General features: G+C 22.4%; 1 protein-coding gene across 2 annotated transcripts in view; it reads right to left on the reverse strand.

Annotated features, from left to right (window-relative positions):
* Window positions 1–1,727: 1,727 nt before the first annotated feature.
* LOC129605242 (E3 ubiquitin-protein ligase HECW2) overlaps window positions 1,728–14,746 on the reverse strand; it is a 34,038-nt gene continuing 21,019 nt past the window's right edge. The window contains exons 1-5 of one of the 2 annotated variants that reach the window (XM_055514877.1): window positions 3,967–4,169; window positions 3,578–3,769; window positions 3,365–3,502; window positions 3,018–3,268; window positions 1,728–2,934 (exon numbers count right to left, since the gene is read on the reverse strand). In XM_055514877.1, coding sequence (XP_055370852.1) covers window positions 2,249–2,934; window positions 3,018–3,268; window positions 3,365–3,502; window positions 3,578–3,769; window positions 3,967–4,007 — 1,308 coding nt within the window. In that variant the 5' untranslated portion in view covers window positions 4,008–4,169 and the 3' untranslated portion in view covers window positions 1,728–2,248. Of the gene's footprint in view, window positions 2,935–3,017; window positions 3,269–3,364; window positions 3,503–3,577; window positions 3,770–3,966; window positions 4,170–14,746 lie in introns of those variants that run through there. The other variant, XM_055514876.1, reaches the window with a different exon arrangement.

Here is a 14,746-nt window from a genome sequence, read left to right on the forward strand (position 1 = left end):
ATTTTATTGTTTTATTTTGTTTTTTGTTTAATAAACAATAAAAAAAAAATTTTCATCAGGGCACCTTTAAATTTTAATATTTTGTATATTTAATTTTATATTGCGGAATGTAAATTAATATCAAACTGTATTAGATAATATGTATTATTGAATTCGATTATGATTTGAGTATTTTATTAAATGCTAGAGACAGTTTCTTTAATAAAACTTAATTAAATGAAATTGACTGAAATTTTATATGAAATTTTGCACCCAACACCATACTTTTCACTTTATTCTTTAAAAAATTCATATTTCTAGCAAAACAATAAATAAAATTTTATTAAGAAAAATAAAATGGTGGAAGAGATAACGAGGCCCTGTAGTGACTAGAAATCTAAATACATATGTGTACATATATTTGTGAAAAATTAAAAAAAAAAAGGCAAATGTTAAAAATAAATTGTTTTATCCTCAAATTTGTGAAAAATTTGAAAAATTTTTAATTTCTACACAATACTTTTAACATATTTTTGATTACTATTTTTTTATTAATATTATTAATTTATTTTAATTCAATAGATTAAATTATAAAGCAAAATATAATTTACTAGCTGAAATGAATAAAACATCTAATAAACGAATCCTAATAATTGTGAAAAGAAAATATGGTTTCTTTTATAAAATAAGCAATTAAAATATTTTGCAAATATAATAATAATAACAATAATATTATTAATAGCAAATCAATAACAATAGTATTTTTTTTTAATTTTTAAGTAATTTAGATAGATACTAAAAGAATGAATCATATAAACAAAAATTATTTTAAATTTCGATATTCAACAGTCTTTACTTTTTTTTTTATTTATAACCTAAAGTTGATAAAGAGAATAATTTTTCAAAATAAAAAAAAAAATAATATATGTAAGCTATTAATAATTGTACTATTCTCTACTTAAAAATTAAAAACTTTTGTTTTCTCTCTTTTTTTTTATAATAGCTAAGTAATTTATCTGAAAATGCCCATCACCTACTCATTTAAATTTAAACTTGCGTAATGAACTTTTAAGCACACTTCAATCTTATAATTTTAATTTTTTTTTTTAATTTTTGCCAAAATTTATGTCATTTTTTTTTAACGTATTTTACAAAAATAAATTTAAGGTGGGTAAAATACATGTTGGAACTCGATATTAAAAATGTTTAAACTTTCTAAAAAAATTTGTAAGTAATGCAATGTAATGTATTACCAATTTAATGTCTTTAATAATAAATATCCTTAATTTATTTAGAAAAGGACTATAATTCTTAAAGAAGCAGTTAAAAACATTACATTTTATTTATCGTCAAATTATCTTTGACTATTTGCAAAATTTCTCAACATTTCAATAATATTGAGTAATATTAGAGTATTAGTATTGGCAACTTTATTAATAAAAAATTAGAATTTTGCAATAATTACAAAATTGAAAAACTATAAATATTAAATAATTTTTGATAAATTAATAAATGTGATAAATTAATTAACCAATTATTCAAGATAAATTCAAACCCAAATTAAGAATATTTGAAAAATTTTATCACTGTTGAAATGAATCAGCGAAATGAATTCATTTTAATATTCAAACCGTAAGACTTAGCTTAAATTTTTTATTGTTATTTAGTTTAATGCAATTAAATATTTTTTTGTTAATTAATATTTCACTATTTGATTTTATTTAATAAAGTTTGTAATTAATGCCAATACCAATTTTCGGTTTTGTTTTTTAAATATTTCTCTTTTTTTGTTTTTTTATTTATCTTACATTTTTTTTTTCTAAAGAAAAAAATTTTTTACAAATAAATAAGTTTTAATTTACATATTTAAAATAAATATTTAAAAGCTAATCAAAAACACCTCACATTTATGTATAAAATAAATAAAACTTTAATCATTCCATAAAACAATAACACTCAATATACCATCATCCATACATTATTTTCTTCGGTTTTATTTTTAAGCTTTTTCTAGCTTGATTATTAAAAATAATTTACTTAAAGTTTTAAGAAACTGGCATATTTAAAAAAAAAAAATTATTTTACTTATATACTAAATTATGATCTAGTTTATTTATATAATATAATAATAATGTTTATTTCGTATTATCTATAAAAATTTAAGTAACAGATAATAAACATTGAAAAAAAAAAATTGCATTTTAAACAATAAATCTTTAACGATTTAAAACAAAAATTAAAAGAAAACGAAATTCAAAAAAAAAAATCCTTATTCTATTCCAAATGTATTAGTTTCTTCAACGGCAAGTGACAATTTTTCGTATAAAGTTTCTGGTGTTGGATATGGTGGCAAATCTAATCGATTAAAACATGTATGCGCTCTTGGCAATGCATTTGGTTTACCCCATTTTTCAATACAAAATCGTCTTGGTCCAGTTGATCCTCTTAACGCTGAAAATCCTTCATACGGTATACTTGATGTACCAGTCACAAATTGTAATAAACGTAAACGTTGTTCATTTGTAAATTTTTCAATTACTTGCCAAAACCAAATAATAACTTGATGATTATCATGATAACCACTACGATATTCTGTATTTAAACGCCAATCATTAATATCTATTTCAGCTGTTCCAGCTATCACTAATTCTAATTCACGTGCATCAAATACTGATACCAATCTTGAATCAACAACTTCATAAAAACCTCGTACTAAAGATTCTGTTTGTTCTTGTACACCACGCTCTAAACGCCATTTAATCATACGTTCTAAATATTCTTTTTTATTTTTTTCATTAACTATAATATTTTTACCACCCGGTTTTAATTCACGTTCAACAACCCGACCTAATAATTCTTCTGTAACACAAAATGTTAAACCTAAATCAGCACCAGATCCAATATCATTATCACGTATCCATTGTAATGACTGATGAAATTCATTATCAAGTGATTCTAAAAATTAATTAATTTTATTACATTTGTTTCGAAGTTATTTTATAAATTTGATATTTAAAAAAAGAAAAATAAAATTATACCTAGATCACTTAACGCAACTGGTAATCTTAATAAAGCCTTATAAAATGGTCTAGTAAAGAATGCATCTAATAAATATTGATGAACTAAAGCTAAACCTAATACACGTCCGCTAAATCGAAACCAATCGTGACAATTATCAACAATTTGTGATAATGGAGAAACTTGAACAGTATAAGTATCATTTGCTGAATATTCAAATAGACCATAATAAGGATTGAATAGCTCTCGTGATAATAAAAAGAAAAATTCCCTACAAAAGAAAACAAGAAAGAAAAGAAAAATCAATTGGTTGACCACAAGCATTATTTCTAAAAGAATATAATATAATATTCTATAAAATTATTACCTTGATGGACCACCGTAATCTAAACCTTCTTCTGTATCCCACAGAACTGCTAGACGTCCTCGTTGTAAATCTTTTTTATTGGCAGACATTATCCGACGGAATGCGTCTTCTAATAAATGAGATCTTCGAATATGAAGTCTATATATAAAAATAAATTTTTATTAATTAAATTAAAAAAAAAACTGTTTCGCATTTTGATTCCAATAAACATACTTTAATTTATGAGGTCCTTGACCATAACCTTTGGATTCTAGTTTTCGGTAAAAACCTCGTAATTTCGCTTCAAAATCACGTCTAAATGGTGGCGGTGCTCTTTGAGGTACTCTAGAATTATTTAAGGTTGGTGAACCTTGTGGACTTCTCTCTTCAATTGGAACATAGCTCATTATCTCTTGTTCAAATAAACTGAAAATAAAAAATAAAAATATGTACTTTAATGAAAGTTGTTTAAAATTTAAATTCAAAAAGTTTTTAAGTTTTAGCATAAAATTTACAATTGTATTCATTTGCCATTATCTTAGAGTTGGCACATTTTACAAATTTTTAAGTAAGTAGTGGTTTTTTATTCGATTTATATGATGTGATCGAAAATTTAAACTTACACTGCGTATATGATGTAACATGCTTTCGAGATAAATCCCATGATTCTCTTTTGAAAGCATGTATCATAGGAAAATTATACTGCTTTTCCTCCATAAATATATTATTTTTAATAATAGTTCTTATGTGTTTTTATTATTGTAATAATAATTCTTAAATCAAAAATTCTTACATTTAAACACATTTATTTTAATTAGACAAGTAAAAAAACAACAGCTCTCGAATTAAAGTCACATTTTGATTTTATCTTTTTTTTCTTCTAAATTTCAATTTACAACACTGTTAATATTTTCTTAATATTCAATACACTGAAAATTTATAAAAGGTAAAAATTGCATATTTTTAGGAGACAATATTCCAGTATTCATAATATTTTGTAAAAGCATTAAAACAATGTTGTACATTTAGTGTGTTATAATTGAAAATAATCAAATTTAATTAAAATTTTAATGAATTTATGAAATTCAAGAAGAAAAAATTAACAAAAAAATTACCTAAATAAATAATTTACAATAATTTAGTTAAAAAATTAACCAGAATAAGTTAAAATATTTAATAAAATCGGTTTTCGCAATTGATAAAATTCAATTGCATACATAATTTACTTCTTCTGATAATAATTCGGATTAATTTGTTTTAAGCTCAACTAGGCTGCAAATAAGAGTGAAATATTTTAAAAATTTTAAAATAGAGAGAATAAAAACTATAATTTAAACAGAAAATTCTAAGTATATTTTACACTATACGCGAAAGTATTTCAAACTAAAATATTATCGTAAAGTATTTCATAAAATATTATCGTAAATAATCTTTTAATAACAATTTTAATTACACACATTTACATAATTAAAAAATTTTAAATAATTCTTCATCACTATTAGAAAATATGAGATACAATCATGCCAACTAAATTGATAAATTTCTTATGACCCACTGGTACATTTATTATGAACTCATTTAAGGAAATGCACTGAATTCGATTGCTTTAATATCTATCAATTCACTATTACCAAAGACTCCAAAAAAATTCTATTTATGCAATTTATTTGAATTTATTTGAATTTTCTTTAATAATTATTATTTGTACGCACAATTTGTTTATTATTCTATGACTAAAACAAATATTCATTTAAATTTAATTTGACGATATAGCCATATTTAAAAGTTATTCTATAAATTTCTCTATATAAATATGCGCCTCTATAAATTTCTCAATATGCCTTTTACACAAAAATACATATAAAAATTAAACCGTTCTCATTCCCAATGGGTCAAGTCAAACCAATCACTCAGAACTCTTTGAAATTTACTATTTTATTTTTTCATTTCGTATTTTTATTTTTATTAATAGCTAAATAACTTCTATATTGATACATTCTTGCGGAAGTAAATTCACACAGCTGTATACAAAAACAAAAAAAAAAACAATAATAAGAAGAAAAAATAATTAAAAAAATAAGGCACTCCATTTAAATTTTAAACGATCAACTTCCAATTGGAGTCATCATTTATTTTTTTTATTTATTCATTTTGTTTTTTTTTTTCAATTAAATACAATCAGAATTTCTATTATTTTTTTTTAGAATACCATAAATATAAAATAGGCAAAAAAAGCGATCCCTTAAATTTAAAAAAGCAAAAACCGCAACGCAACTCGTAAAATAAAAAAAAAAACTTTCTTTTCAGCAGCGCAACGCGCATAAATAGAAAATTTAATTTAATCGACTGCGTCCAATTTTTTTTAATGCTTTTAATGTGGTGGAGTCTTCTATGAATTGAGTTCTATTGTATGGACAATTTTGTATACGTGTATAAAAATGTAAATGTAAAAATATTGAATGGAATTCTTTATGCGACAATTTCGAATTCATAAACTCGTTTATATTAACGTATTTCTTTTCATAGAATTATTAACTTTTATTTATTTATATTTACATTATGTAAATAAATATGTTAATATGTATGTACATTTATACATTATATTTAAACATAAAATATTGTAAATTTAAATGAAAGGGTTCGAAAATTTAAAAAAAAACGATAATTAAATAAAAAAAATATATGCTGGCTTTTTATTTTTAAGGATCGATTCGATATGAAAAAGAATTGTAAAAAAAAAAGATATATTGTTGAGTATAGGAATTTGCATAAAATATCAAAACACACATAACATTACATTAATAAATGCAAACATTCACATATTATTACTTGTTCATACACCAATGCATATTTGCAATGTGTGTATGTGAAAAATTATAACAAACTGTTGTTCTTCGATATACAACTTGTTATGCAACAAAATATTTTATCAAAATACCTAGCGAGTTATAAAAATATCGGTTGTCAGTTTTGCAGATAGGGGAAAACTATAGTAAATTACGGGAATACATATACAGATGTTTGTGTACGAATTAAGCATGAATGTATCTGCTATATATAGGAAAAAATGGTTTAATAACGTACATACATATTTAAATGTGGATTGTGATTTTGAAAATTTTAACGAAAATTTTAAAAAAACTTAGGTATTAAAAAATATTCTTGCAACGTCTTATCAGAATTATTCTATTTAACCATATGGGTAAGAACAATTTCATTTTAGTCCTCCATATATTGTTCCTATTACATAACTTTTAATAAAAAAAAAAAATTGCAATTAGTAATATTAGAAATGAAGAAAACAAGTTCTCAATTACACGAATACAAATGAACACGGAACGTAAATTCAAAGCTAACAGTACAATAACTTATAAAGTACTAGAAGACTCGAACATTCTGGTAAGGAAGAGTAAATTGTGCTGTTTGTTTATTTACTTTGTAATGAACATTGCAAAAAAAAAATTAATTTTATTACATTAAAATTGCATTAAAATAGATTAATAGTTAATATTTAATTTAAAAATTATATATGTAGTTTTTTTGGATCCCATCCGATATGATGTTATATGGAATCCTATCCGATATGATAGAATTGGATTTATTGTACAACAAAATTTTGTAATTTTCAATATACAAAAATTAAATTTGAAAATTTTTGACTTTACAATTAAAATTAAGAACTTCTAGTTCTGATATATTTCTAGTTTTTTCATGAACTTTAAATTTCTAAACATTAAAATTACAAACATATATTTAGATGTGCCTAATGTCTTTAGAAATCTAACTTGAACAGCAGAAAAAACGACTGCATATGAAAATTTTTGCAATTTTTTCATTACTATTGATATTGTCACATGCTTTTAATATACATATACCTTGCTTTTGCACAATTACTCAAATTCGCTGCAATTTAGCTATGTACTAGAATAGAAGTGATTTAGCAAAGATACCCTTAAATTGCCAAAAAAGCTGAATGCAATCACAAGCAAGCAAATACTATATTTTATAAATAAAAAAAAGAACAGATTCATAAAGAAAACACTAAAAGGGATGATTCATTATCATAGATTGAACACTAGAAATTCATCGATATACACTTTATATATATTTATATAAAAATTAACACAATACTCTTAAAAAAAAAAAATTCACAATAATGAATTTAGGTTAATGAACAATATATTTTATTTTTAATATTAAAAGAATAAAAAAAAAATTAACAAAGTTAAGGTAATTAATTAATACACTTTTAATAATTAATTCTAGAATTCTATTCGAATTTAATTATAAAATCAAGGAAATATAAAACACGTAAGTGTAGAATAATTCATTTGTGACTCTATAAAATGAATTATTTCTGAGTTAAACTAGCTAAATCCGATCATTTCTCTACTTTTATGAAAGAAGTTTCATTGTTCGAAGAGAAATAAACAAAAATTAAATAAAATTAAATTTAATTATAAATTATTAACAACATTATTTTATACACAAAATATAAATAAATTGTGAAATTCTTTATTTACATACATAAATTTGTTTTCTTTTAAAAAAAATTTGTGTAAAGATTTAAAATCGCACAATTAAAAAGAATCTTTGGCTTTGTTCTCGTACAAAATAACAAACAGGTAAAGTACATAAAACGAGTGTAAACAAATATGAACTAAAAATCTATTATATGAATTTATTGAGGAAAAAAAAATATAAACATACATCGTATACATTGGTACCTTTATACATATTGCATATAGTTACTGTTAATTACAGCCATTTATTAAATTCACAAACAAGAATAAGTGTAAATTAATGAAAAAAATTTTGTTGTTTTTGAAAATATCAATAAAATCTTAAAATTAAATTAAATTATCGGCATTTCTTAATTAAATTTCGATTAAATATCAATATTAATTTAAAAATAGTTAGAACAGATGTAATCGTACATATATGAGATTAATACAAAAGAAAATCGGTTTAATATTTTGTCATCATTTTACTTCTGGTTTCATGATTGCGTGAAAATTTAAAAAATTTGAATTAAATTCTAATAAATTTGTAAAAAAATTTGTAAGAACTAACAATTTTATTTTAAAAATTTTACAATGATTTTTAAAATTTTTAACCTATCCTTGAAATAAATTCACAATAATTATCTAAAATGACAATAATTTGAATTGAGCCAAGGACAGAATGTCAATACACATACATATACATGAATTACTTTCTAAATTTTCATAAAATTTATTAAGTTCATTCATTAGATGAGAATTAGATTTAGAAAATTAAAATCTTTTTAAAATGATATTGCTAAATTTTAATGCTACAACTGGGAGGTTATTAAAAAAATGAAGCTACTCCTTGGACACAATATTCTTATGCCTATCTGAACTCTAAATGATAATTTAAGAAAATATAAAAGAAATCGATAATTTTTTTAGTATAATAGAGTGTATACGTTTTGATAATTTCCCGAGAATTTTAGTAGCAATGTACACTAAAAAGAATATGATTGAAAATCAGAAAATTGAAAATCTACAAACAAATTGAATTCTGCTGCACTTTTTTTTTTAATTTATTCTTTTGTAATGCGAATACAAGTAAGTGATTAAACTTTAATTTTTATCATTAAAAAATTAGTTAAAGCATTGGTTGCGTTCTTATGACTTAAAAAACATTCCATTTCTTATATAATCAAAAAGATTAACAAATTAAACAAAATTTTCTTGATAATAAAAACAAAATAAAAAAAAATGTCAATAAATTCAAACACTCCAATTACAATTTCATTACTAAATCGTTATTTTGTTTTTCTTTGAATGACAAGCAAGTTTCTCAAAGTTCTAGTGCTTAAATGACCAATTTAAATTTTCATTTATTTAAAATTGGTCTCTCATTATCTATATTTTCTAATATACTCGCTTTAAATTTTTCAAAATTGACACAATAGTAAAAATTTAATAAAGCTTTTGCTCTAAATTTCATGACAAGAAAATCATTTAAAAATTACTTGAGTCATGCCAATAAATATACAGAACTGATTCACTTTACAAGTTACTCTTTCATTTCATTATTAACTCTATTATAATTAATGTTAAAACTTCAATTAAACAAAAAATTGCTAATTATCAAAATTAATAATTTTATTTAATTAAAAAAAATTTTCAAAAGATTTCTAGATTTTTTAAAATTTTTGTTAATAATTAGTTAATGTTAATAAGTAAAAAAAAAAATTCAAAATCCTAAAATTGAATCGAAAATGAATTGAGAGAGCATTAGAAGACATAATTTTTCCAAAATTATTTCGGATCGCTATATCGGCAGTTGAAAACAAATAATCATTGTCAAATGAACGAATTTCAAAAACATATGGATTAGCTATTAAAACGTTAAATCTGGCACGAAAGTGCTAAGCAAATTTGTTGGCCTGGTCAAATTTTCACTATTATATGTAGCAAAAAAAAGTGGTTTCAAATTTGTCACAACGCTGTTTGCTTTCTGACTGCCTGATAATAATACAACCCATTTTTAGCTATTTGGATTTTGCTCATTGTATAATTTTTTTGCTCTATAATATGGATCACAGATAAAATGTAGAACTACATTAATACTGCATTAATACTGGTTTAAATTCGATATTCCAAAGTGATTCCCAATTCATTACCCTTGCGAACTTTAAAATTATAAAATTCTAAAATTCAAATGTATGTATGTTTGTGGCAATGTCTGGTACACAAAAGGATAATATTAATGCACTTTTTAATTAATGAAATTACTATAAAATTCCAATACCTTCTTTATTAATTAAGTATTTTAGAATAAGAAAATATTAAGATTAATCGAATATTGCAATAAATTAATTACAAAATATTAAATGAGAAGTAAAAATTAACAATTAATCAAAATAAATCACTATATTTTCCTTAAATTTGAATTGTTTAAAAAATTTATTGTATTGAAGACTTGCCTTTTCTATGTTTATATTTTTTAAAAAAATACAATTAAGTTTCCTTAACCAATTTAATTATAAGGATTGCTTTCATGTTCTGGAATTTTAAATTAAATTAAAAATTCCTAATTTATAGTAGATTATAAAAAAAAATAAAATGAATAAATAATAAAAAATTAAAAAATTTCAAGAAGAATGAAATTTTATACCTTGTATATAAATACGGGGATGCCGAAGAGGGGGCAGAATTTTAAAAATAATAATACTTATTGGACCGCAATGCGGTAAAGGTTTAAAGCTACTGAATTAAAACAAAAAAAAAAAAAATTAATTATTTAATTTCGGAAGTATTTCTTCTACGTGATAATCTACCTTGTCGGATGTTCACCCTTGTAGGATCGTATTGTCTATGGTTCTTGCAACTTGTTCCCAAATGAGATCTGAAATCAAGAGTTCACAAAAGAAAATTTGTACAGGACTCAGGCCAAATCATACGGAATATACGGAACCACCCCACCTAAGTGTCTCGTTTAATGGCTACCTCAACTTAACCTAATCTAATTTCGAAAATAAAATTTGATTTTCATTAGAAATCACAAATTCTCATAATATATATGGCATTTACTTTCCATCTGCAAATATAAAAGTATCTATTTTAAAAAAAATTTGCGTATAACTGTTCTGATATAAATTGAGAGTCTTATAATTTTAGAGTGTTAAATTGCAGATAGAATGCTAAATGAGTTTCATTCAACTATATAGTTGAAATAAATATAGACCAGAAAAAAAACGATCTATATAAAAAAAACCCCTATACTTTCTTTTTATAAATCCAATTTAATTTTTATTAAATATGTTAAAAATGCAATAAGGCTTAACATATTGTCATATACTATAATAACACTTTTACTTATTCTATCAACATAAAATATAAAATTACATATATGCAATTTTAATCACCTATTGTTATATTTAACGAATACAATAATCAAGAAAAAAAACTGAATTAAGTGATTAAAACCTTTGCATACTAATGCACTAATAATAATTATGAGTATATAATAGTACCTAACAGATAAAGAATAGTAATTAGTAATAGGAAATGATTTTAATAAGCCGATTTTCAGACTTATAATTATTGTTTTTTTAATGAATAATATATGGCATTTGTTGCATACATACATTCGCATACAATGAACATTATGCACATATTCTTGTATTCTTGCAAATCCAATATCATATTTTTTATTTATTTATGAGGTGTGTAATTTACTTTGTATATTTTTCATTATTGTTATTAAAAGTTAACATGGCCGTATGAGTAATCATATGCAAATATTAATAGAAAACCTAATGATCTAGAAAATTTACACAAATTACTTGAAATTTTTTTAGTTTTTCCAACTTCTTATGTATAAACATCACCATAATTTCAATAATTAATTAATGGTTTTTGATTATATGCATATATAATTTTGTAAAATAATCAAAATCACAATTTTAATAATTAATAAGTTATTAATTTGGTTCTTTACACTTATCGTCTATAAACTAAAAGCTTTACAAGTAGGCAGCTATATGCCTTTTTAAATTTTTTTTTACTAAAATCATTAAATTTAACCTAGAATTCTTGAAAAAAAAAAAATTAAAATCGTATAATTCTTTTATACCTTTATAATAGTTTACAAAAACAAAAAATTATTATTGCAATTTACATTTACTTATATTGTAAGTATAAGTAACGCTCATAAATTATAGTATAGAAGTAAGTGGTTAAGTGAAAAATAGTATTCAAAACAATAACAACAAAAACATACAAAAAATAATAGCAATAATTTAAAAAAAAAATACTTTTTAAGTTCATTGTCGTTAATTCTTTTGTTCCTGCTCATTAAATTTATTACTTAAATTAAAAATAACAACAACAAAAAAAAATAGACAAAATTTAACAAAATCTTAAAATTATAGTAGCCATTTTTCCGCTTTTATTTTATACTATTTAAGTAACTATTTACAAAATATTTGTTATAAATTTTTTGGACATTGAAAAAAAAAATTGTATAGAAAGATTTTTAATATTCGACAATGTGACGAGATTTTTATTTAAATTTTAATGCTCTTTAAATAATAAACACAGAAAAATGAACTTAAAAAATTTGAATCGAAAGCTATTTAGAATTAGTTTAGAATCAGCTGATCATAAATTTTTATCTGCCCCCTGTTTAAATTATAATCTAATTAAATTAATCATTTTCAGTATAAATTAGAACTCAGAGAAGTTTTCGTTAAGGTGAATTTTCCAAGGTCTTTGAAATTAAAACCATTAAGAAAAAAAAATTATCAAGTTCAAGATAGGGTAGATTGTTAAAACTCTATGGCGCAGTGAAACTGGAGCATGACTATTTATAATATCATACACTAGCCATATGCTCCTCCTATAGGAGTGAAGAAGAACAATAATATATAGGTTAATTTCATTTTTAATTTATAAAAATTATGCACCGGGACATGAAGTCCCGTATAACAAAATTAAAATATTCGTTAAATCTTTCGATTTGATTTATTCAAACTATTTGGTTAAAACAAATATAATTATTCTACAGTATATTCATTATATGTATACATAAATAATAAATGTTCTTGAATTTTAAAATTTGCAATTCTTACCATAATGAGGTTATGGCGGTAAGAATAATAATGAACAATAGACAACAAATACATTATATTATTTTTCTATTATAACTTTGATTAATTAAATTATCATCCAAATATTCATAGTAAAAATTCTTGATATCGTGTATAATTGTGCAATTTTTTTTTTAAATAATTATTTCAAGAATAGTATGTGGTAATCAATTTATCAAAAGAAATTAAAATACCGCACCAAAGAACAGAGATAAGACCAAAAAACAGAGATAAGAAAATAGAAAAAATTCTCATAAATTTTCTGAAGGCTCTTTTGACAATATTATTGTACTTACTTGTTTTAATTTCATTTCCCCAAATTAGAATATTAAATATAAAAAATTTGAATATGAGCAAACACATTAACATCAGAACACTATCTAATTTTCTAGACGAAATATACAGTGTGCAAGAATGAAATTCGACGTAATGAAAATCGGGCAAGGAAACTTTTCATTTATTTCAAACAATACGTCGCTAACTGACCACGCTTCCTCTTCCCGCCCCTCCCCTCCCTCCTTTCGTAATTAGTCCTGTAAATTCTCCTGAACTCATGAATACCCAACAAAATTTTTACAATCAAAACTATAAGCAGCAAAAAAATTAACACAAAATTTTTAATTAAAATTTTTATCGAAAAAAAAAATTAACCCTTTTTATAAAATTTTAATATTTTTTAAATCCCATTTTATTTTTTTTTATTAATTTATGCCAAATATAATTTTAGAATGTAAAAAGTTAAACTCTTCCTTTTTTATTATTATTATTAATAAATTGATTAGGTCATTAATATTAAAGCCTACATATGAACATACACAATGTACATATGTAGTCATGCGTGCTTGTTCGGAACATCTTTTTTTTTTGCTAGTTCATTTGAAAATACACACATTATGATGTTTGGGTCAAAATTTGTCCTTCATGTTAACTACATATTACTAAAATTAAATGTTTATGAAAATGTAAAAAAAAAAAAAAAACAAACCACTAACCTTAAATCGAATAATAATTTTTGATATAAAAATTATTTTGCAATTTAATTAATACAAAAAAAAACAAGATCAATTCTTCATACTCGTATAAGAAAACCAAAATTCTCAAATGAATCACTAAGGTACTAAAAGATTATTAAAAAATTGAATTTATTTTCTCTTCTTTTATGCCGATACTACCTTCAACTTTGATAGAATATTTTAACTAGCTACTAGTCTACTCTACCCAAAAACAATAAAAAAAATATTTACTCAAAAATAATTTTAAAAAGAAAAATTGCAAAAAAAAAATAAAAAAAAATTACAAATACTTAATATTTTTTTTTCGAAAAGAAAACCTCTTAGAAATTTATTACAACCTTGAACCTAAAATTATTTTTTTTTAAAACGCAAATATCTAAATAAAAATAAAAATTATTACTTAATTTTGAAGAAGGTAAAGAACTTCTATCAAGTACTGTGTATTTTACTTTATAATATACGATTTCTCTGAGAATTTTGAAACTTCTTCTTCCCACTAGAGGTCTAAAATTAAATTTCTGATACAGTTTCAAACATCATTCAAAAATGTCATAATAAGTGTTAAAATAATAAATTTTTTAATTGCAATTAAAATTTTAATTAAGTACTTAATTGATATGGCGCTATTGGCAACTAAAATGATTTATCAATAAGACATTCGATTATTTTGCTCAATGCATATATGAAATAAAAATAAATAATTAAAATTAAAATAAAATGCAATTAAAATAAATGTTTAATATTTAAAATGAAGAATCATTTAGA

Source organism: Condylostylus longicornis, unplaced genomic scaffold, assembly GCF_029603195.1.
Source record: "Condylostylus longicornis isolate FDR11 unplaced genomic scaffold, ASM2960319v2 ptg000013l, whole genome shotgun sequence".
Classification (NCBI taxonomy): Eukaryota; Metazoa; Arthropoda; class Insecta; order Diptera; family Dolichopodidae; genus Condylostylus; species Condylostylus longicornis.